The 26,443-nt window shown below is 40.3% G+C and overlaps 1 protein-coding gene across 1 annotated transcript in view; it reads left to right on the top strand.

The window, feature by feature from the left end:
• The window catches only part of SPHKAP (SPHK1 interactor, AKAP domain containing), a 108,754-nt gene that overhangs the window by 16,103 nt on the left and 66,208 nt on the right, over positions 1 to 26,443 (top strand). The window contains 1 exon segment of the mRNA XM_037522149.2: positions 7,563 to 7,668. Coding sequence (XP_037378046.2) covers positions 7,563 to 7,668 — 106 coding nt within the window.

Here is a 26,443-nt window from a genome sequence, read left to right as displayed (position 1 = left end):
AGCTTCTGTTACAATGCACATTTTATCAATGAGGAAAAATAAGATTTTGGAGTGATTTGAACTATGTATCCAATTTCATCCAAGTAGAGTGGAAAATTTTATCTAGACCATATTTTAATAAAAAGTTTATTATTTGATTGTCTTTTATATTGTAATCTAGCTATTTTGCGTAGTATCTACTTCTGATGGGTTTTATGTTTCACTGGATGTATCTGAGAGATTTGAGAGTTGCCTGCATGAGAAAGTTTTAATTGAATGATATCAATATAATTTTCCGGGTCAAAGTTTTTCAGCACAAGTAGTACTGAAAATAAGGAAAGGAATTTACCAACCATATGAATTTATACATTGTTTTCTAAATTAAATAATAATGGTGTAATCATAACTGCTTTTTGATTTATTTTTAGTATTAAGTTTGCATTGGCTTATAATGTAGTTTATGTTTTGGAGGTACAGAATCTCCCCCATCAGGTGTTGCCATACCACACCCATCACCAAAACTCACATAGTCCATTGTCTTGTCTCCCGCTTTGTTGACTCTGGTTGGCATAATTCTACAGTCAGATTTCTAGCACTTTTTATCGGTTTAGCTTTATCTGACTCTTTGTTTGGCATTTCTATAGTCCACATATGTCACACCATCCATTATTTTTCTCCTTCTGACTTATTTCACTTAGCATAATCCCCTCCAGTCACACCCATTTTACTGTGAATGGCTGAGTAGTATCCCATCATATGTTTATACTACATACGCTTGATCATTCATTTGGGTTTGAGAACTGAAGTTGTTTAAATAGCTTGACTATTGTAAATAGTGCTGCAATGAACACAGGACTGCATATTTCCCTTCAAATTCATGTTTTTTTTTTTTTTATTCTTCCAATAGATCCCTAAGAGTGGAATTGCTGGGTCATATGGTAGATCCACTTTTAACATTTCAAGAAACATCCATACTGTTTCCACAGGGGCTGGACCAGTACAAGTGTTCCTTTTTGTCCACATCCTCATCAACACTTGTTTCTGGTCTTTGCATATGGGCCAATCTCACAGGTGTAAGGTGGTATCTCATTGTGGTTTTGATTTGCATTTCCCTGATGATAAGTGATGATGAACATGCTTTTATGTGCCTGTTGACCATCTGTTTACCTTCTTTGGAGAAGTGTGCATTCAGCCCATTTTTAGATTGGGTTATTTGTTTTCTTTTTCTTTAGTTATATGAGGTTTTTGTAGATCTTGGATATTCCTGTGTCAGATGTATGGTATGAAAATATTTTCTCCCATGCAGTAGGGTGAGTTAGTTAGAGGATAGCTAATTTGAGGCTATTCTTTTTGCTAAGAATGAACCACTTGTTTTATGATTAATTATGAGTAACCCGCTTATATTCTCTTTACTATTATTTAATAATATGTCATAAAATTTGTACCAAAACTTATGTCTGCAACATTTTCACTGATTTCAAGACCAAAAATGATAGTGAATGTGTATGAAAAGCAAATATCCTTTTTAAAAAACAAATATCCTTCATTCTTAGATAGCGTATCATAGTTTTTGTTGTATCATCACAGTTGCTTTTCTTTGAGGAAAATGGTTAGAGTAAGGGTAGTAAGGAATATTTTTTAACTCCCTTATTTGGAAAAATAAAAAGTTGGCCACTTTATGTTTCACTGTTATTATATTATTGTTATTTTACTAAAGTTTGAAAAATCTGAAATTTGCCATTCTACAGTTACTTGGCCACTTGTAAATATTGAAAAAGGCATAGAAATTGTTTCCAAATATCTTGGAGATTTGGATAATTATGTCTTCTCATACTTTTACTAAAATCCTACAGGACTGATTAGGACTAAGTTGGTCTTTCAGTTATGGGCATTTAATTCAAATAGATGATATAATGAGAAAATCAAACTCTGATGTATCACCCTAGAAAATAAAAATATGAATATAGGAGCGAAACAAAGAGACTCAGACAAAACCATGGAGACTTCTTACCTATGAGATAAAGACAGAGAAGGAGAAGAGTACGTTTAAAAAAACAAATTACGCTTGCTAAAATGCACTTGTTAAAAATGCAAGATAGATTTTATTTACACTATTGCAGTAGGGCAGAGAGATGTCAGAGAGAAATGAGCTCAACAGCAAATACAACAAAGACAAATGGGAATGTTTAGCCAATGAGCAGAGTAAGTGGGTCAGTGGGTAGCCATCGCTAAGTAGAGATATTAAGGGGAAGGGCTCTTTGCTGCATTGTCCTAGCAGATCCTGGCTGAAGGTCGACTAAGGTCTTAGTGATCAAGGGTGAGGAATGAGGAACTGATTAGATATCATGTGTGGAGAGGTTCTCTCTAAACTGACTTAAGCAGGAGTCCTTGCTGAATCTGAACACAGCGACCATGGCATATGGCAGGTCACAGTGAAGGTCTGGTTGACAAGAAGGCTGAGGGAGCCCTACTAATGTTTGCTCAAGGAGGAAGTCCCTGTCAACAGCTTGGTCAGAAGATGAAGGTGTGAGGAATGAACACAGGAAGTGTTCTTTAAATCAAACCAATTTTGAAAGACTGTTTAATCCCTTCATGTAACAGTCTCACCCCTTCAGCTGAAGGAAAATGAAACATACTCACTTGTGCAAACTTTTATTTTAAACCACATGATGGTGTGTTTTAAAATCCTCTAAGTTCTTATTTGTGGCATGTCATTAAATTGATTTTATTGAAAGCATCTTGATTCCTTGCTCAAAATCTCTTCAAATGCAAGTGAGCTTTCCTTTTCTCCCAGGGTTGAGATTAAAGGACTTAATATAAAGCTCAAGAGTAGTTCTCCTTAATGGAAATGAGACAACCCAAGGAACAGATAGGAACAAATCTTATCTTTTAAAAATCTGTTAAAATTCTTTCAATTTTACATTGTGTTTACTCGACATTTTAGCAACAACAGCAGGATCTTTTTTCATTAGAACTATCCTGGGAAATTCTTTAAATTATCTTCTCAGATGAGGCTTATCCCACCATCTGTCACCACTGGAAAAAATTTAGAGTTGAATTCGAACATTCTATTGAGCATAATCTTTTGAGGTCAACCAAGGATGCTCAGAAAGAAAAGAAAAAGCATTAATAAATTCTAACTGACCATCCACCATGGCATAGTGCTGCCTTAGGTCCCAAAGGGTGTCTCTCCTCTCATTATTTATAGTTTAAAGAAGGAAACAGGCACATATTGGAAAAATTCCATGGAATTTGACCAAGTGCCACAACAAGACTTGGTTCAGGATCCTGTTGGTCCAGCGGAAGAGCACCCACTCTCTTCCGGGGCACGGGAGGGAGGCAAGAGAGTGTGTCTGTGTGTACCTCAGCTGTTGAGGTGTGCTGGAAAGTAGTGGCCTCCTTAGCAGAGGCATGGGAAGAGGGAGATGCAAGAGGTGCTTTATAAGCAGAGACTTAAAGGATAAATTAGGAATTCCCCTGGAGAAGGAGGAGGACCAGGAAGAGGGTTTCTAAAAGCAGAAACATCATGCGTACATTCCCGAAGGCAAGTAAGATTGTGTATTTACCTTAATATGCATATAAGTGCTTCTCAAACTTTAATGAGCATATGAATCATCTGAGTTTAATGTCAAAATTCAAATTATGAACCACTAGCTCTAGAGAGGGACCCCAGTTCCTGGGTCTCTAACAAGCTCCCAGGTGACATCAACACTGATGATTCACAGACCTAACTTTGAGCAGCAAGAGACAGACAATTCAACTTCCAGTACCTGGGGAATTCTTCTCCTAGTTGGGGAGCATTCTTTTCCCTTTGAGGAAGTAACTGAACTTCCCTAAGCCATTCCACTAGTGGGTAACCTACTCATTCACACATGGCTTGCAGCCTGTGGTGACACTGCACTTCATCCACAGAGGACATTTCTCTATGAGGGAACCCACTTCCCTTCACATAGAATTTTTGAAGTCACTGCTTCAAATTCTGCTATTGTATCTCCTTTCCCACCTTGATCCGCCTCCTTATTGAAATATGTTTAGCAGAACAGTTTCAGCATGAAATCAGCCTGAAAGGATATATTTTATAAACATGTCAACACTTGTTAAAATCAAAGGAAAGTCCCAGGGAAGAACTTACAGCTTCCCCCATTAGGAGCAAGTTATAAGAATCTGCTCTGTCTTGACAGCAATCTTTTAATATCAGTTTGAACTAATTTTAATATATGTCTGAATTTCATGTTGCTGCCTTCTCTGCCTCATCCTGTTGCAGCGAAAGTACTGCCTCCCTAGCGCAAGGACAGCATCTTTGCAAATACTCAAAAACTCCATCTCCAATCTAAAGACATAGAAAAAGATTAGGCTGCATTGTAAGGCCACTTACTAGAAATTCACATCCATGTCACCTGGTTTAGAATAAAAAGCCTCTCAACATCTACTTTTGGATATTAAGCATCATCAAGTGGCTTTGTGTGTTTCTCGAGCTGCATCTCTGCTCTGGCTGCTGGTGCCCTGCTGTGCCCGGCACTTGTTGAGTGCATCTCCACTGCCTCCTTGGCTTTTCCCAATAATAAACAAATACAAATTTATGTCATTGTTTTCTGGTATCACTGCTATACAGATTTAATATTAGAAGAAGTGGAAGGAGTCCAGCTGGAAGCAACACATTCATATTCCCTCCCTCCTCACCTTCATTCCCTCCAGGATCTCACAGTCATCTCAAAAGTGAAAGACTTTTATATCCAATACATGTATTGGTAGATTTGCCACTGCTTCCTTCCACTGGAAGAGTTCTTAAATATTTTTGTGCATAAAAATTACCAAAATATCTTGCCTAGCTACACTCAGATACAATGTGCTTTATGGGAAAACACAGACTTTCCATGGGTGATCTTTTACTTTCTTGATGTTGCCATTATTCCCTGATTGGGGATCTGACCATCTCTACCCATTAGCTGGAGTCATCAGTGGTTGTCTAAGCTCTACTTCTGTAAGCTCAGGTACTATGCTTTAGATCAAGTCTGTCTCAACCTTATTTCTCAGCCAGGCTACTCTCTACCCCCAAGATTTCTCACCTTGCAGAGAGACCTGGGAGATGCCCTAAGCCCAGACACCATTCCAGGGACAGCCTGGTTGGAGGTGATCCTCTAGCATCTCAGAGCTGCCTCTGGGACACAGTTGCAATAGGACACATGATTGTGAGGGTTTTCAAGAAGCTCAACTCACAGATCATTGAAGACTGAAAGGAGGAATATGAGATTTCCCTGACTCATGGGCAAGTTATTGCAGAGCAAGCTTCATTTGTTCTGTGGTCTTGTTTTCCAACGATAACCTGTTCAGTTTTGCCTAAAGTCAAGCTGCCCTGTAGCCAAAAAGCCTCAGAGGAACATTGGAGTTGGGTCTGAGGTTGAGTCTCTTACTTAAATAGCAGCTTAGAAAGGGGGAGGCCCCATGCTGGGGAAACCTGTAAGAATAGCATTAAAAATTTAGACACGCCATGATATTTTACAAATGACTTCCAGAGATAGAAGGAACCACACTGTGTATTCCGCTTTTATTTATAAGTGATGACAGACCCCAAAAAGGTAGGCAGTATAGTAACTACACAGTTGTAGCCAGGATCTGGATCTACTTTCCTTCCTTCCTCCCTCTCTTCCTTCCTTTCACTACCACTGTTTACAATAAGTGGGTGTTATCCTTTCATTTAAATTTGGCTCATTTTTGTTCTCAATATGGCAATGACATAAAAGATAACACATAAAAATTTGAATGAAGACAGATTTTATTTGAATTATTCTGTTCAACTTTTACCCAGATCTACAATCTGTTACTTCACCATCAGCAGTCGTTTGAAAAATGTCATTTATTTATTTACATTTTAAAAGGGCAGCCTTATTAGGAAAAGGAGAAAGAAAAAGAGAGGCACCTGCACAGTCACAAGCGGGCAGGAGAGCTGCCTAAAATATGTCATCTGTAATGATTAATAATGGAAATGCGAACCAGCTACATTCATGCATTGTCTGAGTCATGACTAATTGCAATACAATAAAAAAAATGACTAATAAGGGTCATTTATTAATTAGAAGTGTGTTATTGACCCAATCTTCCACTTGGTATTTAAAAGAAAAAAAAATGTATGTTGGTTTGATAATTACATACATAGATCCTATTCCATAATGTATTTTCATGAATTTCATGTGGTCTATGTTGTCAACATCAACAAAAATAAAATATGTAGACTTGAGATATCAGTATATCCTTTTAATTTCAAATTTTCAAAAGAGAAATGTTTCCTTACGATTCAGAAAGATTTTTGTATTACAATTAGACTCAATTTAAATCTCTAGTCATATCACGAAAAGCTATTGGTTTTAATTTTTTTCCTGCCTTAAAGATGTACAAATGATTTTATTTTATTTATTTTATTTTTTTAAGTCTTATTTATTTATGGCATATAAGAATTGGGGTACAGGCCAGAGGTGTGAGTGGTGAGAGGATTCACCAGAGACAGAGTGGGGAACAGAAGGGGCTGATTGACTGAAATACACTGCTGAGGGGAACAGCAGGCGAGTCAGGAGAGGTCTGCTGCACCATGTGGGTTGCTCCTTGGCCAGCTGTGGCTGCGGATAGCTTCATAGTGTTACGTCTTAACCCCTTGCGCCACCAGGGAGGCCCACAAATGATTTTAAATCTTTGTAAAAAGTCATGCCATCCTGTATATAGTCAGACACACTTAGGTTTGTAGAGAGAGGGAAAGGGATATAAATCTAGAATTTTGGAGACCGAGAAGGTATGATACCACCACCAGTCACAGAAACATTACAGAGGTGACCTGATTTCATACTGAGGGTTTCTTTGCGATGGTTAGAATAATCATGTCTTTCATCTTCAATTTATGCAATGTCACATGGCAAATATATTTCAATTAGAAAAAAGAGGGTGGGTTTTCTTAAGTCCACGCCCTTTTCATACCATCCCACCTTCTAATTAAAAGTAGTTACCCTTCTTTTTAAAAAATAAAATTTAGTATTTCTTTTGTGCATTGGAGAGTGAAATTAACGTGGCAACTGAAAAGATGTCATTGGCACTGCAGTATTGGATGCAGCTTTATATTCACAATTAGCTCATCCTAGTTTCACCAAGGGTGAGGCAAGTAAGTGCCAGAGTCAGCCAGAGGATGAGGTTTTTCTTAACTTTCTTTTTTTTAAAGATTGATTGATTCACTGATAGATTGATTGATTGATTGATTTGTGCATAGGAGAACTGTGGTGTAGGACAGAAGTGCAAGGGACGGGGGTGAGAGGAATCACCAGAGACAGAGTGGGGAGCAGAGCAGGCAGACTGACTGAAATACACTGCTGAGGGGAGCAGCGGGGAGACAGGAGAGGTCTGCTGAGCCATGTGGGTAGCTCCCTGTCCCAGGATGGAACTCAGGCCTCAGCGGCTGGGGATAGCTTGATGGCGCTGAGACTTTAACCCCTGCGCCACCAGGGAGGCCCCGAGGTTGCGTTTTGATAAACCACATCTTCCTTTCTGAACATGGAGGTGACTCACTGGAACATGCTCTCTTTTGTGTTTTGGGGCACAAGCAGCGACGTGGAGTCCCCGCTGGCGTGTGAGGTTCCGGCCCCGCAGCAGGGCGGCGCGGGGGGCAGCTGGGGACGCAGCCCGGGGAGCTCCATCACCGCCCGGAGGAAGGTAACCGGCCCCCTCGCCTCCCTGACCGCGCGTGGCCACAGTGTGGTTTACGAACTTTTTCTAAAGCAGAAGCAACACAAATCAAACACTAGGATGGCCCACAATTTGCTTCCCCAGATAACCCTTGGTGGTAATGAAAAGAGGAAACCTTGGCTGGCTCATGTGGTTCAGACGAGCATGACTAGAAAGTCAGTCTTCGACCCTTGAACCCCAAGCTCTGCCCAGAAACTTCGCCCACACCTGGCCTGGGGGCACAGCCCTGTGGGTCTCCTACCAGGAAAATCGCCACTTATCGGGAATGACTTGGCTTTTACAGGACGCTCCCAAGACTAAGAAAAATCCAGGTCTGTTCTCCTTTGGATAGTTTCTTAAAGAGAAGGGAATATGTGGCTTATTTTATTTATTAAGAGAAACAGAATTTACATTTCCAAGAACATAGACTTGAAAATTGATAAGCAAAACTTGCTTTAAGACACTTGCAGACATAACATCATCCGACTTATTGTTCTAGCTAACTTAAGGCTCAGAAACTTAAAGCCAAATTCCCAATTCCCCACGTAATGTTTTTGTCTTTATTTGATGCTGTACTCCAAAGGAGAATGTCATTTTTGTCATCCAAACATAAAGGAAATCAACTGGAATATTTCATTTATTTTTTAAAAAATTTAAATTGTAAAAAGTACATATTTGAAATTTAGACAAATTCTATTACTAAACAGATTGCATGTGTATGAATGATATATGTGATGTGTACATGGCATGCATTATATATGGAGAGAAGTTATCAATTTATTGGTTAAACAGCCTTATATAGTATCTGCTTGCGTGGGTTTTATAGCTTTCAAGTAACAAAGAAATTGATAAATATCTGCATTAGAGAACAAGTATTGACTGTAGAAAAGTGAGATTAAATATAATTTTATGAAAGTTTTTGCATGCATACGATGTAACCAAATGTAAAAATAAAACTAATAAATTAAGAGCTCCTTTTAAACACATTTTATATGATCCAGTTTTCTTGCTCCCTTTAAAAAATTCATATGGAGAAGTCAGTGATATAAATTCCAGCTTATAATTCAGGACACTGAGGCACTATATTTCTAAATTATACTTATAAAAAAGCTAAAACTGTAGGTCTTATGTTAACTCTGTAACTCCAAATTATAAAGTCTCCACCAGATGCTGCACATTTCCCAAGACTAAATAATTTTCTAATTAAAACTCTTATTTTTATCGAGGTAACATTGGTTTATAACACTGTGTATGAGTCAGAGGTACTGGTTCATGTCTTTTCAGATGTGTGTGACCACACCCCACCCACCACCAAAGCCCCACAATCCTTCACCATAGACTGTTGGGCCCCTCCCCACTTGATGTTTTCACCCCCACCCTCAATTCACCTGGTAGCCTCAATTATGCAATCAGATTTCTAAAATTTATTGGGTTTACTTTTGTTTGTTATTTTGTTTCTTTGTATTCCATGTGTGAATGGAACATCTGGTATTTGTCTTTCTCTGACTTCACTATGATCTTTCAATTGTTCTAATTTTTTTTTAAGATTTCTTTATTTATGCATATAAGAGCTGGGGTACAGACCAGAGACAGCGGGGGCGGGGCAGTGATAGGATTCACCAGAGACAGAGTGGGGAACAGAACAGGCAGACTGACTGAAATACAATGCTGAGGGGAACAGCGGGCAAGACAGAAGAGGTCTGCTGCACCATGCGGGTTGCTCCCTGGCCGGCCTGGGATCGAACTAGTGCTGCAGAGGCTGCGGATTGCTTCATAGTGTGGTGCTTAATCCCCTGCGCCACCAGGGAGGCCCTGTTCTAATTTTTAACTAACTGTATTCCTATAGGTTAGGGTCCAAATGGCCTTTAGAATTCTTGAGTTGAGACTGACTACCAACTGGAACACCCAGTTCTATCACTGCCAGTTGTGTATTCTCAGGGAAATTATTTAACCCTTCATGCCTCGGCACATTCATTGGGGAAAAAAAGACAATATCCCTGGTACAAGCCCAAGGCCGTGAAGCAAGCGAGTTTCACACGTTTCCCCAGTCCACGTGGCTCCTCCAGGTCTCCTTCTTGGTCTCCCCCCTTCCTTCTCCCAGTCTTCCCCAGCTTCTCCTCCCTGCTCAGTGCCACCCTTTCTTGAGTGGAGCAGGGATAACTGCAGAAAGTTTTAACTCTATTCACTAGACAATTAATTCTATTATAACTATTAATAGGTGGAATCATATGAAATTGCCTTTTCTACTGGTCCAACCTAAATACAGTTGGACTTCTGAATGGGGCTACCTAAGGATAGCTCATAAATGGCCCCTGACTCTTGAAGAATTTATAGTCTAGTCTGGGAGATGATACTGGTTCCTCATATGGAAAGACAAACAGTAATTCACAAGTGAAGTAATTATTTAAGATACACAAATATCTCAAGAGAGTATCAGTTGGATAAAAAAACAACTATTGCGGGTATGAATATCTAAGAACACGGTCTTACATCTGTAACAATAGACCAAAGAACAGTAAAGTGGATCTCAATAGTCACTTTGGAGTATGATCAAGATTTGAATGAGTAGAGAGAAGAGCCAACCAAATTTCAAAAAGCAGCTCCAGTGTAGGAGAAGTCAATGCCTTGTGAGCTGGTAGCATTCACAGAGCATCTCAATGTCTTTCATTTCAAATATTCCTTTAAACTTATACATTTTTGCATTTAAAGACAGGTTAGTACCCATAGGCCATACATCACACACTGTGTGGCCTCTGCTTTCTTTTCCATGCAAAGAGCAGTTTACCATTATTTTCTTCTTCTTTGATCTAGTACATAAGTTCTAAATAAAAGACATTGAATATTGAATTATTTCAGTCCTTTATCATATCTATGTTGCAGCTGATTTTTTCATTTTTTTATTCTTTTAATTGTATTGTTTATTGATTGATTTACAACACAGCATGTGATTTAGGGGTCACATAGCTTCAGGTGTTTGTTACTATACCACACCCACCACCAAATGATCAATGATCAAGTTGTTGTTGTTTTTTAATCTTTCTAATCACAGATAATGGGACTGGGGAAGTGAGAATCTAGATGTTCATAAATGTGCATATAATGTATGCTCTGTTCAAAGAGGCAAAAGGAGCAAGGACATCTCTGCCTTAGAAATAGCAAGGCTGTTTGAGTTACCGCTCTTCACAGTCAATCAACCTTCAGTAAGAGTAATGTGGATAATTGAAACCCATTGGTAATTCCCCAAACTCATTTCATGTAATAGCTTCATCTTCTTCCCTATCAAACCTTCTCATCAGAACTGACATATTGCTAAATTAACTAGTGGAAGAAATAAAACAAGGGTCCAGAAGATAATGCATTAGTTGAATAATCAGCTTCTTAAAAATTGCAGATCGACTGAATTCCTTCATATGCATCACGGGGACTCTCTAAGAATTTCTGGAATCCTGCCCAGGTGCAATTGTTTCAGCTCCTCTTTATTTTGGGGGAAATGTGATCACTGAGAACCACACTTATTGAAAAAGGCTTAGCATCAGGGAAAAGACTTTGGTATACTTATCGGAAGGAGAAACTCCTTAATATGTATTCTCGTGAGTGGGCTGCCTGTCCCCAGAGCTAAGGTGACCATCCACACAGCACATTCCATGTATATTGTCCCGTGTCTTGTTAGCAGATCCCCCCTTCCCCGTGGTGTCCTCAGAAGTGCTCTGGGGTACACGATAATGCATATGGCTATCGTGGCTCTAGCTTCAAAATTACCCTTTCTCTCCCTTTGCCCTTTCTCTAAGTGCTATGGAACTTAGCAGAAAAATTCACACTAAAGTGTTCGTCACTATGAAGTCATTTTTGGAGTTGTTGGGTTCGGAGAGCGGGGTCCTTGGGTTCACCAGAGCTCCCCTTTCACAGGAACCAATGAGTTTCCCAGGTGAGTTTCTCCATGACACAGAGTGGTTAGTCATATCCAAAAGGGCAGGCTTATTATAAAGGGAGAGAAAAATAAAGGACACTTGCACAGATACAGCAAGCACAAAGGGCTGCCCCTGAAAGGGACAGGTTTGCTAAGGGAGAGGCCTGCATGGCCACAGGGGGGCACCCTTGAGGAGAGCTGCCTCTGCTGCCCTGCAGGGAGAAAGTTAGCGAAAAGAAGTACCTGTGTAGTCACAGGTGGGCAGGAGGGCTGCGGCCCCTCACTAGTGCAGAGACTGCCCTGAAATAGTCTTCTCTGTGGGAGGGGCTCATTCGTTGGTGGAGTGGCCTGTTTACTGTTGATTTCTTATAGCCATGTAGAATTTTTTTTTTTCTAAGATGTATTTATTTATGCATACCAGAGCTGGGGTGCAGGCCAGAGGCACGGGAGGGTGAGAGGATTTATCAGAGACAGAGTGGGGAGCAGAACAGGCAGACTGACTGAAATACACTGCTGAGGGGAGCAGCAGGCGAGACAGGAGAGGTCTGCTGTGCCATGTGGGTAGCTCCCAGGTCAGGGATCGAACTTGTGCTGCAGTGGCTGTGGATAGCTTCATTGCAGTGCAACTTAACTGCTTGTGCCACCAGGGAGGCCCCGTCACATAGAATTTGAAAGGGACCTGAGAGTCTAAAATGGCCTCAATCTCCTTGGTCTTGGCCCTAAGACACTAACAGCATCTGACACTTTGCTTGCATGTGCCTGTGCCTTGGTGCCTAAGGATTTTTAGTTCCTATAGCTGGTTTCCCAACTATGCTAATCACTTCTACCCCCATCTCCTGCTCCTGGCATCATGTGAGCCTGGTTTCTGGTCTTGTGGAACCTCCTTTCCAACTTTTCTATCCTTACCTCCATCAACTACTTAGCTGAATCTACCAATGATCACAAAAATCAGTTTTTACTTGACTTCTGCTGCTGCTACAGTAGTTCCTGTAGCCCCTCCCTTAACTGACATTGATAACAGCCTGCTCAACCTGGACACAACTTCAGACTTCATTCATCATGCAGCTCCAAGCAGATACTCCCAACCTGGCCAAGTGGGAATGCCAACTAACTTCTATGACACTCTAATTCACGAAGTGTACCGGATGGGGTGAGGCTACTCCAGAACCCCCAAAACTGACCGCTCTAAATAGGTTCTGCCATGTGCCTCATCAAGACAAAACATACTCCAGTGTGTAAGACCTTGAATGGAAAGGAACTTGAATACAACGAGTGTGCAACAAAGAAAAGACAAAGAATATGGGTCCCAAATCAAGCACCTGAAGTTACCCAATTTCCAAACAAACAGGGTTGGTCCAAAGCAAGGCCCGGAGCCTCCCACAAGTCTAAATCACCTTCTGATGGGGGCCCCATAGGAAAGGGGCAGAAGGGGCCCCCCAGCATGTCTGGAAGGAAAGAGAAAAATCAAAATCAAAGCTGCCATTGTTCACCTCCCCACAGTCTCTCACTCATGTCTGTTTCAACCAGTCCAGGACCAAGAAGCAAGTGCAGCTTCTTCACATGTCTCTGCTCCACGTGCCTCCCCCAGGTCTCCTCTTGCTCTCCATCCTGCTTCCTTCCTTCCCCAGTCTCTTCTCCTGCTTCTCCTCCCTGCTCAGCTCCACCCTCCCTTGGGTGGGGCAGGGAACCTGGAATTGTTGGGGGGAGAGAATGTCCTGAACAAACTCCACAAACACAGGTTTTCTGGGCCCCACCCTCACCCCAGACCAAAGAGATCAAAGGCACCAAAGACTACAAATCCCATAATGTCATCACCACCAAAGGGAGGGTGCTGGGAACTGAGGGTGGAGTCAAGCAGCCAGGCTTGGTATAACCAGACATGTGGGCCTTGGGAGTCCTTTGTTTTTTCCGCTGGCTTTCAGTGTGCTATTGGGGTTCCAGCTAAGCAGAGCTGGTAGGACACATTCACCAATTTCTCTCTCTTTCTCCCTGAGTTGGTCCTTTCTTCATTTCCCCTTTTTGTAAATAAACCCTTTATTAACCTTTTTGCATATGCCTGCAGCTGAGTCTCATTTTAAGTCCCTTTTAAGAGCAGGGGAGGACCACAGTCAGGCTAACCCATTTCACATTGGGGTTGCCCTGTAACAGAACCTCCCCTTTCCCTGGGGACCATCCTCTTACAGAAGTACCAGCCCAGAGGAAGTTTTAATGTAAGTAATGCAATTTGTCAAAATAATGCATTTCAAAGGAGGGAATTCCAAAATAGTGCAAGAACAAACTGGGAAGGGAGTGGCTGGTGGGGAAGGGCGCTGGGGTCTCCCAAGCCCTTGGCTGTGTCTCCCACGGACATTGCCTGATGCTCCTGTCTCAGCAGACAGCCCCTTATAAGATAAATACAACTGTCGTTGTTCGACTAAATCAGGGATTTTTCCATGCAATGAAATGATCATAAATGTTATTCTTTTGTACCTGGTCAACTAGTGAAAAGTCTTTATATTGTCTTTCTACTGAGAGACAGTGGATTGTCAATTAACCAGTCCTGGACTTGGAATCCAAAGGCTTGAGTTAGAGCCACAGGTTTCTTACTATGTGATCTTACACCTGGTAACAAAGAAGGTAATGTCTCTGATTCAAATGCCTTAGGGTGGGTATAATATCTGCATACAAAAAGGTTCATGTAAACCCAGGGCACTGAGCTGATGTGCAGTAAATAGTAGTTGGTTGCAAATGAATGACCTTTACACCAGGATAAATTTCATTTAAATACAATACACAACTAATCTGAACATATCAGGGATGTCTTCTCATTCCCTTGAAAATCTGCTGGATTTTCCTCTGCTACTACAGCATTATTTATAGCCAATGTCATTTTTCCACAATAGCTGGACATTTTTGATGCCTGCTTTACTTTATGAAGTGAAGATTTTGCTATTTGCTGAGAACCAAATGCGGAGAAAAATCAACACCACAAATATCCTCCTATTTTTATGTCATGTTAATTAAGTCTGCCTTAAAGTTGGATTTATCAAAGGCAGCTGACCGAAAACACTCCAGGTTCCCAGAGGCAGAGCTTGATCTTAATATGACATCGATCAGCCCTTTGAAGTTACTAGAACATTCCTTACCATGACTGGTCCCCTTTAAACTGATTAAAAATTTCTGTCAACAGTGGCACAGATACGGCTAAGAAATGACAGAATGGATGTCCCTCGGTGGCGCATCTTAGTCTATGAAATGCACTTTCATCTAAACTGCTATAATCTTCATGAGTGTAATTAACTGAATCAATTCAATTAAGGCATGCAGGCATGGGCATGGGAGGCCTTTGCAGGATGTGGTCCATATGCCTAGACACATTTTTTATTAGTCAGAAGTGTGTCTGTTGACCCAAAGCCCCCCAGGCACTTCCAGGAAGCACATGAAGGAAAATAGCTGCAGTATTCTCTATTGACAGAAGCTGGTCCCTTAGAGGAAAGAAGCACTTTAACATGTGAAATAAGTAAATGAAAAACTAAACCAGCATCACTGTGCCACACTCACCATTCTTTTCTTTTGTTTTAAAGATTTATTTATTTATGTGTACAAGAGCTGGGGTACAGGTCAGAGGTATGGGGCGGGGAGAGGATTCACCAGAGACAGAGTGGGGAGCAGAACAGGCAGATCTACTGAAATACACTCAGAGGTATGGGGCGGGGAGAGGATTCACCAGAGACAGAGTGGGGAGCAGAACAGGCAGATCTACTGAAATACACTGCTGAAGGGAGCAGCGGGGAGACAGGAGAGGTCTGCTGTGCCATGTGGGTAGCTCCCTGGCCAGCTGTGGCTGCGGATAACTTCATAGGTTGCATCTTAACCCCCTGCGCCACCAGGAAGGCCCTCACCTTTCAATAGAGGAAAACACTAGGCTTTTCCCCTTGCAGTACAAACCACTGACAGCTGTGTCAACTGTTTCTTCTGATCTGGTCCCCGGCAAAGGGCTTCAGGACCAGCTTCTGATACCAAAAAATGGCCAATCTTAATTTTGTCCAATGTCCATTTGTCCTGTTTTATCACCATTCTGCAGACCTAGCCAGAGGCTTTTAATAAAAGATTTTTTAAAAAATAAACAAAGAACCATGTTATTTAAAGTGATAGTTGAAGAAATCTAACCAAGATTCCTTAAAGCAATGGCAGGTGAATGTGGGACATGGTGTGGGTGGGGACAAGGGGAGAGGAGATGTGGCCACTCCAGGACCAGCGCAGGTGAGAAGCAGGGATGTCAAGGTCAGCTGAACTCCTTCCATGGCTGTGAAGGATCATTTGTGGGTCTTTGGGCCAAGACAAACATGCATGGTGGTGCCTCTGAGGTCGGCAGGAAAGGGCTGGAGGTCCAGCTGGGGAAAGGAGTCCCTGCTTCAGCCCAGTTGCATTTAAAGAGCCAGCTGCAAATTTCCCTCTGGGGTCAATTCAGTTTTGTGTGCCCTGACACAGGCAGCCAGTAGGTTTCACAGCCACCTGAGGCCAGGACGCAGATAATGAAGGCTTTTCAGGGACCAATTTCCTCCACCTTCAGCAAAACGGTAAAAATGCTGACAATCTCCTTTTGCCTTTCACAGGCTAGTCCACTCTGAAGCAAAAAAGTCAGTTCATCCTTTGGAAAATGTCAATCCAGGCATCCTATGCAGGAAACTTCATTTAAGACTTAATCGATTCTGGCTTATTTTGCAGTTTGAATATGATTCAACATATTCCAAATGTCAATTTTTTTTTAAGTGAGCTAATAATGATTTACAACATTTTATGGCTAGAGGTAGCAGATCATTTCAGATGTTGTTACCATGCCACACCCACCACCAAGGACCCAGAGCCTCTACCAGAGTTCATGGTGCTCCCTTCCCAGTTTGGTCCTGACCCCCTCCTCTAAAAACCTCAATACTACACTCAGATTTTTAGGATTTTTTATTGGTTTGGCTTTATTTGACCCTTAGTATGTCTCTATATTCCACATATCAATACGATCACTGGTATTTGTCTTTCTCTTTCTAACTTAATTTAGCATAATCCCCTCCAGCTCCACCGATGTTGTCACAAATAGCAAGAGTTTATTTTTTTGATTGCTGAGTAATATTCCACTGTGATTACAGACCACATCTTCCTGATCCATGTATCCACTTAGGCTGTTTCTATCATGTAGCTATTGTAAATAGTACCGCAAAGAATACAGGAGTGTTGAGATCCCTTTTAATTAATGTTTTTGTATTCCTGGAGTGGATGCCTCGGGGTGCAGTTGCTGGATCATATGGTAGATCCATTTTTAATATTTTGAGAAGCCGCCATGCTGTTTTCCCTTGGAATTGAGTCACAGGTTCGGCTTCAGTGGCGCAATGAGTTAGCAGGTGGCACTTATGAGGACTGAACCACAATGACACCGCCTGCACACCTTTGAGGATGGCCCACATTGAAAAGACCAAAAACAAGTGTGGGGGAGTGTGGAGTAAAAGGAACCCCCTTTCACTGTTGGTGGGAGTATAGACACCTACAGGTCCATACTTTTGAGAATCTGTGTTCAGGACTCTCACCACCACCAACAGTGTTTAGGATTCCAATATGCTAGTCTTACTCTCTTGTCTACAGTTAATTCCTTGAACATCATGTTTGCTATGTGCAGAACTCCTGGAAGGATATTGCAGTGCCTATTCTTTATTTTCTTTTTTTAACCAAAAACTAGGACTCTGAAAACCTAAAATAGCTGAGAACAGTTTGTGGCATTGAGAATGCTGTTGCAGTATTGGAGCTAGGCAAGTGATCTTCATGTGAATTCTTATAACTACCCCAAACCTTATTTATATTGTGTATTAAGTATCTCTATGCAGAAATGGAATGGGCCTAATTTTTTAAAAATATCTACTCTGGCATTCATTCTCTATTTTATCTCTGGGCATTTAAGAAAGACTTGCCAACTCGGGTCCCTGTTTTCCAGACTTCCTCGTTTTTATTTTTTTCCAGCCTCTGATCTAAGAAACACTTTCAGCTGTGTGATTTGGAGGAGATGCTGCCTACCCACCCTCCTGGTAGCCTCCCCCTTTCCTGTGTCCTGGCAGACTTGCCCTTTCAATAAAGGGCCTGCTTTGTAGCCCCTGCCAGTGCCAGGGCAGGGGAGATTAGGCTCAGATAAATTTGGTTTTTGTTTGATTTTTTTAAATTGTGTTATTTTTACCAAGGTGACATTAGCTCACAACACTGTGTATGATCTAGTGATACAGGTTCACACCTTTTCATATGTATGTTACCATCACACACCCACCACCAAAGCTCCCATAATCCTCCAGCACAGTCCATTGGGGACCTCCCCTTTTGCTCCTGAATCTCCTGAATGCTCCTGAATCTCACTCTCCCCCTCCAGTCCCATCAGTTCCCTAGTCAGCTTTCTAAGGCTTGTTTTGATGTAGTTTTGTCGGTACATTTGTTTGGTTTCTTTATATTCCGCATGTAATTGAAATCACCCACTGTTTGTCTTTCTCCTTCTGCTTATTTCACTTAATATACTCACCTCCATTTCCAACCATGTTGTCTCAAATGGCAAGATTTCACCTTTTCATATATATTTCACCTTTATATATCTATATATAACTGAGTAATATTCCATTTTGTATGCAGACCACATCTTCATCCACTCCTCTTCCTTGGCTCTAGCTTTCTGTAACTTGGCTCTTGGGAATAATGCTGCAAAGGCTCAGATAAATTTATATCATGCTCTAGTGGGGTCCTCTGACTCACAACTTAGAGATGAGCCCCCACTCTGTGTTTCCAAATCTACCAGACTTCGCTCTGCAGTTTGAGAATGGGACACACCATGAAAGAAAGATCCATATGAGGCCTCTGACCCTCCAGGATATAGACCACCCAAGAATCAGGTGTGTCCCATGGCAAATTTTGTGTACAACTCCATACATCTTGAAAGGTAGTTATTTCCAGTAACTTTTCCAAAGAAGAGAAGAGTTTTGAGAAATAACTATTGGTACTTTCTTATAATTGCCGAAAACCAAAGGTATGTACCAGCACTCAAGTGATACATGGTCATTAAGTCCCCTGTCCCTTAGTTCAGTGGGAAATTCTGCACTACCTCTATTTTGCATATCTACAAAAATAATCCAAAATTAATGATAGGTTTTGATGCACATCACACATTTTCCTACATGCAAGTTTTTTCTTATATTTTGCTTCTCCAAACACTAATAATCCTATTCCTCTCACTGAGCCTATCAATATCACAGCATTATACTGACTCTAAATAGCAAACATATAATAATATGTTGTCCTCTATTTCTATGTGTAATTAGATTCTGTTTAAACCATTGCTGACCACACATATATAATACCGCATTTGCATTTCCTGAGTATATGTTTCCTTAATTTTTGCATCTTGAGACTCAAGCTCAGTTATCACTTTCAACAAAGAAAAAGTGCTGTTTAGCTTTTAGAGCACTGTTTAGCCAGCTGACATCTGTGTGATGTGGCAGAAGTAAACAAGTATGTCTTGATACTTGTTAGTTATCCTCTGCATGCTTAGAACATTCTTGTGTACTGAATTACAGTGTCCATAATAAAGGGAATTGTGTAATACAAGAAAGTAAGGCGAGATCTGAAATTGTGCTACTTCATTTATCACATTAGGTTGAAAACTCTGCCCAAGTTAATGAATGTAATGAATGGCCAAAGTCTCTAAATTACATACCTGGGGACATTGATTTCAAAGATAACCCCTTTGTTCATGAAAAATCTTCATTTTATGCTCAGAGAGTTACATCCATAGATAACTTTTGTCAGAGACGAAGGCCCCATAAATCAGTATATCCCATGTTTATATACCATGGCAAGTTCAGTTAGATCAAGTACATATTGCTAAAAGACTATAGATAAACACACTGATGTTATAAAAATGCTATCTCAAGGTCAGTGATTATCATATGTTTACAGGAAGGATGACAATGGCACCATATTTCTTATCCAGAAGTGGCCCCTCCTACTGTGTGTTCAGATCCACTGCTAACAACTTCCTCCCCATCCTTCCTACCAACTTTGATCTGGTGCTTCATAGGCTCTTTCCTTCTCCTTGAAAATGAACAGTTGTTCTGTTGCAAGGTCTTAAGAGAGATTCTTATTTTCCAATATTATTCTAATAATCAGTCCCAGGATTTTGTAATTGTAGTAGGTGTCAATAGCTTCACATCAAACAAGACAATTATATTTCAGAATATGTCCTAGGAATAACCAAACATAATTACTCATGCTTCAGAAACAGTTGCTTCTTTTGTCAAAGTACACAATAACTCAGGCAGGTAGCCAGAATACAATCATCAGTGAAGGAAAATGTTACCTTAACAATTAATTAAACCTTCTGAGCAACCGAGATGAGACCACTGAGTTTCCATGCCAGTGTTTTTCTTCCACACAATACTTTTATTTCCAGTTTGCTTCACTGTCTCATCTCAGGTATTTATTTTGCTGTAAATAAGCATCAGAGTTTCCTGTGAAATAATGGAAAGATTGTATATACCAGAGTGGAAAAAAAAATTATAGAATTCCCGGAACATTTGCTAAATCACAGATTAAATCAATATAAAGTGTGTTAAAGTACACAAAATTGTCTGACTTCTAACCCTGTGCATGTTGTTAAGTTTTTAAGATACTAAAATTTTAAGGTAGCAGTTAAGCAAAATTTAAACCCATAACTAAATAAACAAAAATTATAATAAAAGACTCTATTAGAATCTTAGAATGCTCCAAGACATTAAAAAAATATTAACACAGTCTAACAATAAATTTCTATTCAATGAACATCAAACCATAAAATATTTCCCACCAGTGAGAATGCATTTTCCACCCCTCCCTCTGTTCCAGCCATTACCATCTCCTTGCTGTTCTTCAAATAAGCAAGCTCACCCAATTAGAGGCTTTTCTTCTGCTGGTGTTTTGCCTGGGGCTCTCCCCTAGATGGCTGGCACCCCACTCCATTCAGATCTCTGCTCAATGTCACCTTTGGGTGCTACTTTCAAAAATAGTATGCCTTACTTCCTACTTTTTCATCCCTTCCTCTGACTATATTCACTATAATTTTCATGTAATTTTCTATATCTAAGTATATGTGAATATCTATTGAACACATAGATATCGTCGATTTGGTCATACTCTATCCTCTCCAACAGAATGAGATCAAGACTGTTTTATCCTCACTCTTGTTATTTGACTGCTCAGTTCAATAAGCAAAATATATAAAAGCAGCAGGCACTCGACAAGTAGCTGTTACATGAATGAGTGAGTTAGGTCCCCATGGATCAACAGCCTAATCCTTCTCTGCAAAGTTCTCCCCAGATATAGTCTAAGTAATGCCTTAGGCTTCATGACTATGGCTTACACCAATAGGATCCAAATTAAAACTCTAATTTTAAAAGACTGTCAAAAAAGAAAATAGTATCTTAAAATTTTAAAGGAAAAATAAACTACAACAAAATACTGTTGTGCATTTGGTATTAAACTAATTTGAAAGCAAAATCTGATAGCACCAGATTCCACCAAGAAGATGAAGCGGCCTGGATTCTCATATCTTTTTTTTTTAAGATTTATTTATGCATACATGAACTGGGATACAGGCCAGAGGTGTGGGGAGTGAGAGGATTCACCAGAGACAGAGTGGGAACAAGAACAGGCAGATCTACTGAAATACATTGCTGAGGGAAGCAGCAGGCTAGTCAGGAGAGGACTGCTGAGCCACATGGGTAGCTCCCTGGCCCAGGGATTGAACTTATGCTGCAGATAGCTTCACAGTGCTGTGCTTAACTCCTTGCGCCACCAGGGAGGCCCCTGGATTCATCTGGGGGTGATGGCAGGAAATCTACTGACCCCCTTGATTACTCCCTTTCTGCTAGAACTCCTCTGAGTTTCCACGTCACTTTCTCCTCCACACATTCATGAAACGTTTGTGTCACTTTTGAAAGGATGAGTTATTGGATGGTCCTTCCAAATATTTTCCAAATCATGACACATATTTTTTAAAATAATAATTGTTTGGAACATTGAGGAAGTAGATGGCCAGGGGTGTTTGCCCCCACCCCGGCTCTGCCCAACCTGCAGACAGCTGAACAGATCAATAGCTTCATAGCACCACAGATCTGAGCTCCAAATCCACCTAATTGGGTGAGAAACCTAAATCTGTTTTTTTTAAGAATAATGGGTTTCTTGTTCTGATGAGATTATTTTATTTTATTTAAGATTTATTTATTTATGCATTCAAGAACTGAGATGTAAGCCAGAGGTGCAGGCAGTAAGAGGATTCACCAGAGAGAGTGGGGAGCAGAACAGGCAGATCTACTGAAATCCACTGCTGAGGTGAGCAGCGGGCAAGACAGGAGAGGTCTGCTGCACCATATGGATCAGCTCCCTGGCTGGAGATCGAACTGCAGTGTCTGGCAATAGTTTGATAGCATTGTCTTTAACTCCTGCACCATCAGGGATGACATTATTTTAAAAAGCATTTCATCATTTAGCATGAAGTCTATATTATACAAATACAGAATTTCCTTCTCTTATATTTTTTGCAAATGCTTTATATCTTTATACTTACAATTATCAGAAAATGAAATGTGTTTGTAGTCTAAGACTAGAAAATGAGTCTCTTGTGCAACATTAAAATTCTTTATGACCATTTCATAAACTCCCTGAGGGAAATAAAAACCTTGCAGAAACATAAAAGATCAATGAATGCAGAGATCAGACTTTGAGATTTTCTTCCTATTGAATAAATCACATAGCTCACAAATTTTCTCTCTGAAATGCAGGCATTGGGAAAACACTAAAACTGGCCATAATGCAATATCCCAAACATTGAAATTGACAAATATTCATGAAATGATTAAAAGGTATTATGGAAGCTGAATTAGGATCTTGAATGCTAGACCATAGTTTCACAATAAGCCCGTGAATTTTGGGCTCACTAACAGCAAATAGTGTCCTTTTTCCTTGTTTCCTAGGACCTAACTTAGATTCTGATAGGACTAGTAGGTAAAATACTAATGTTGATTGAGTGCAATTCAAATGAGGTTAAGCTCTGGTGAAAGAATGGCATAGTGTCAGTAATAGTCTCTATAATTACAATACCTATTTGTGGACATGTGAAATAATCAATTATTGCTCCTTTATTATTTCTATATCTGTTAAAATTTCCTTATTGTGAGTGGCAACATTGAGTGTATTTTGAAGGTAAGAAAACTGAGTCTCAAATTTGTCAAGTGACTTGTATTAGATTGAAGTTAACTAAGGAAGTTGGAATTTGGAACCAGATTGGTCTTTAAAACTTTCATACTTTTCTTTTACTCTTTTTTCAGTGAGCTAGATGGACTTGGATTTGGAGAGAGAGAGGAGAGACAATTACAAGGTGAACAGTTAGGGCCCCTATGGGTATCCAGCCTTCCACACCTGTCCTTCCCAAGGATCATCCCCTCCTATCATTCTCAGTCTCCCCACCATTCTATTTCTTCATAGTACCTACTCTCATTTGTCACTAAATGTGTATTCTAATGCTCTTATTTACTATTTGGTTCCCACGACAGCTTCTAAGTTTCATCAATATGGAGATGAATTTTACATTATTCACATTTGTGTTACCCAGAGACTAATCCATGGTATGTACACAAATGTTAGGTGAATTAAAGAAATAAACTTTGGACTACTTTATAAAGTTGCTTTCATTATCCTCCTATAACAGATGCAAAACTGAAAACCCACAGAACTGAAATGACTGGCCCAAGTTCACTCAATAAGTGAAGATTAGGGGCCTCCTTGGTGACACAGGCGGTTGAGCACAGTGCTGTGCAGCTGTCCACAGCCTTGGCACTGCCGGTTCGATCCCCTCTGGCCTCGGAGCAACCCACATGGCAAGCAGACCTCTCCTGTCTCGCCCACTGCTCAGCAGTGTATTTCGTCAGTCTGCCTATTCTGTTCCCCGCTCTGTCTCTGATGAATCCTCTCATTCTCCCACGCATCTGGTCTGTACCCCGGTTCTTGTACAAATAAAATAAATCTTAAAAAAAAGAAAAGAAAAGAAAAGAAAATCAGGCCTTTCTTCAAAAAAAATTTAAAAAAAAAATAGTAAAGAATAGATGGGAGAGAATTTCAGCTCTATGTCCAAATCTCTATGACTCACTATATAATTTAAGTGATTTGTCTTCGACTTAATCCTTTCCAATCTAAATCATTCCAAATCAATAATGACTTTTATTGCATCTTAAAGAATATATCACAAATAGGTCTGAGGAATCATCATAGATAACTTCTTTAAAAAATTTGAGACGTTGCCCAACACTGTCCAGGACTGTGGCTACTTTTCCCCTACCTATTCCGTATTAATACCAAGTTCCTAAAACTTGTTCTCCATATAAAGAGGAAAGTAGCTATAAGATAGAGCAAAAGTCTCTTCTTTATTATTTAGTACACTCATGAAATTTTTAAAGAAAATGTGCCATTATTGTTTCAAACTTGAGAACACACAGTACATTCATTATTAGCTCTTCATCTGCAATGAGTGAACTTGCCACGCAACATAACAGATGAATAAATGAGCCATGGAGAGCCTGGTGAGCTTTTCTCTTTTCTCCCACAGAAAATGACTCTCTCCACAGGGAGGTCATAGTCATAAAGCTTCAAAATCATTAAATGATCAAGCACATATTCTTCCTTTCAGCATTCTTTATTTTTTAATGGTTTGTCTAAACCATTCTACCAAAAGCTTTCCCCAGGTTAAAACTGCAGAACTTATGATGCTAAGTAGTTTATTGAAGCTTGAGCACTGATGGTCCTTGCTCATTTGGCTTGTAATGTATTCAATACTTGGGGAAGGGAGGGGGCCGGAGGAGTGGAAAGAAATGGAAGGGGAGAGTGCTGGAAGGGGCCTTCTGACCACTTGACTGAAGTGTCCAAAGGGCAAACTCAGGCTGGGAGCGGCTGGGTGACTTGCTCATGCACACAGGAGAGTAAGAACTGCAGTTCACGCCTCCCGACCACATAGGTCAAGACCTCAAGGGAGATGGATAAAGGCAGAGATGTGCGTTTGGTAGAACCCAAGGATGAGAAATTGTGTGAATCTCCTAATTCTACCACCTTGCAATGAAGTTCCGTCTAAGGATGCTCTGGGGTCCAAGAGCCCCTTGGGGTCCCAATTCTCCACTGTCGAGGCAAAGTGACCCCTCTATTGACCCCTCTAAGCCTGGGCAAAGAGAATCGTAATTTTTATGCCAGCTAGTGTTTATTGAGTCTTTCCATGTACCAACCACTGTTTTAAACACATTTCATATTAGCCCTAAAATTCAACCTCATAAAGCTAGAGATTTAATTCAGATAGGATGTCTTGGGCCTTAGCCCAGAGAATTCTCAATAAAAGCAATATTATTTGGAAAATGATGAAAGGATTTAAGTGATAGTAAGCAATATATTCTAAATATTAATTGAATAGGAGGAACATTTATTTCAACTATTGGAACAATCGGATAAATGTTTAAGTTCTGATGAATAAGAGTTAACTTTTAAGATCATATAACAAAGGAATTCTTGCACCAAAGAAGCTCTCTTCAAAGCATTTCTTCTAAAACATTGAAGACATTTTAAATTCTGCTTCTTTACTCTGCCATTTCTGTTTACTTTAAAGCAAAAAAGAAAAATTCACAATTGAGGAAACATTGTGTATGTACTTGGATAGCCAAGTGGAAAAATCTTTCTAGCCTTTTCTATTGAGAAAACAAGTCCATAAAGCTGTTGATGTTTTCCTCATTCCTAAGCCAGGACAGGTCAAGGTCTCTGTATATTTTTGTTATTATTTATTTTAGAAATAGGTGCAAAAATATCCTTAAAATAGAAGACTTGCCAGGTTAACCCTTCTCTGCTTACTTCCCCATATAAAAGCAGTTAAATGTTGTGGAAATCCAAAGGACAGCCAGTTACCTCAATCAGCTCATTCTCAGACAGCCTCTTGCACAACCTGGAGAAGCTCATGAGTATGAGCATCAGGCCAAAGACTTTTGGCACCTCCATGTCTTCCCCCTCTGTCTTTACCAGGGAGATATACCAGCCAAGCCCACTGCTTTTCTAAAAGATCTAGCTAAGTCATGTGTGAACCATCTCTCTCCTAAGGATGACCTAGGACAAGCAATAATGCATGTGCTCTGGTTTAAAGGACAGTTGCTTTCTTCTGCTGACATGTTTTGTTGTAACGCTAATACTATGTGTCTGGAATATTGTAGAGATTAGAGGAAGTACAAGTCTAATGTTTGATGAGTGAGCTTTGAAATGGTCAAGAAGTGTTTCTACTACAAGGATTTATTAGACTGTTTGGTCAAGTATCATTAACTGGTATGTTCACTCAATGCCTCCATTTTAAATCTCTGATGTTCTGACCATGTGGAATGAACAAGGATTTTGCTTTAAAGATGGGGGGGTCCAAATTCTAAAGATCAAAGGAAGGCAAGAAGCAGAAGCATAGTGGATAAAGTTGGGAGTAAAGTAAAGCTGACTCAAATAAATGTTAAAACATGTATCACTCTGACATGTTGAAATGCTGGTAACACCTGCCAAGTTCATCCATCCATTATTATAACTTACATCACAAAGTTTCTTCTTCTAAAAGAAAATCCCTGGTGACACAGGGGGTAAGTCAGTGCTATCAAGCTATCACCAGCCATTGTGGCATGAGGTCTGATCCCAGGCCAGAGAGCTGACCCACATGGTACAGCAGACCTCTCTGTCTCTCCCGCTGCTCCCCTCAGCAGTGTATTTGGATCTACCTGATCTGCTCCCCACTCTATTTCTGGTGAATCCTCTCACCCCCACCCC

Source organism: Talpa occidentalis, unplaced genomic scaffold, assembly GCF_014898055.3.
Source record: "Talpa occidentalis isolate TD23 unplaced genomic scaffold, MPIMG_talOcc4v2.1 talOcc4.3, whole genome shotgun sequence".
Taxonomy (NCBI): Eukaryota; Metazoa; Chordata; class Mammalia; order Eulipotyphla; family Talpidae; genus Talpa; species Talpa occidentalis.
Note: the sequence above shows the minus strand (reverse complement) of the source record. Positions and strands in the feature narration are given on the sequence as shown.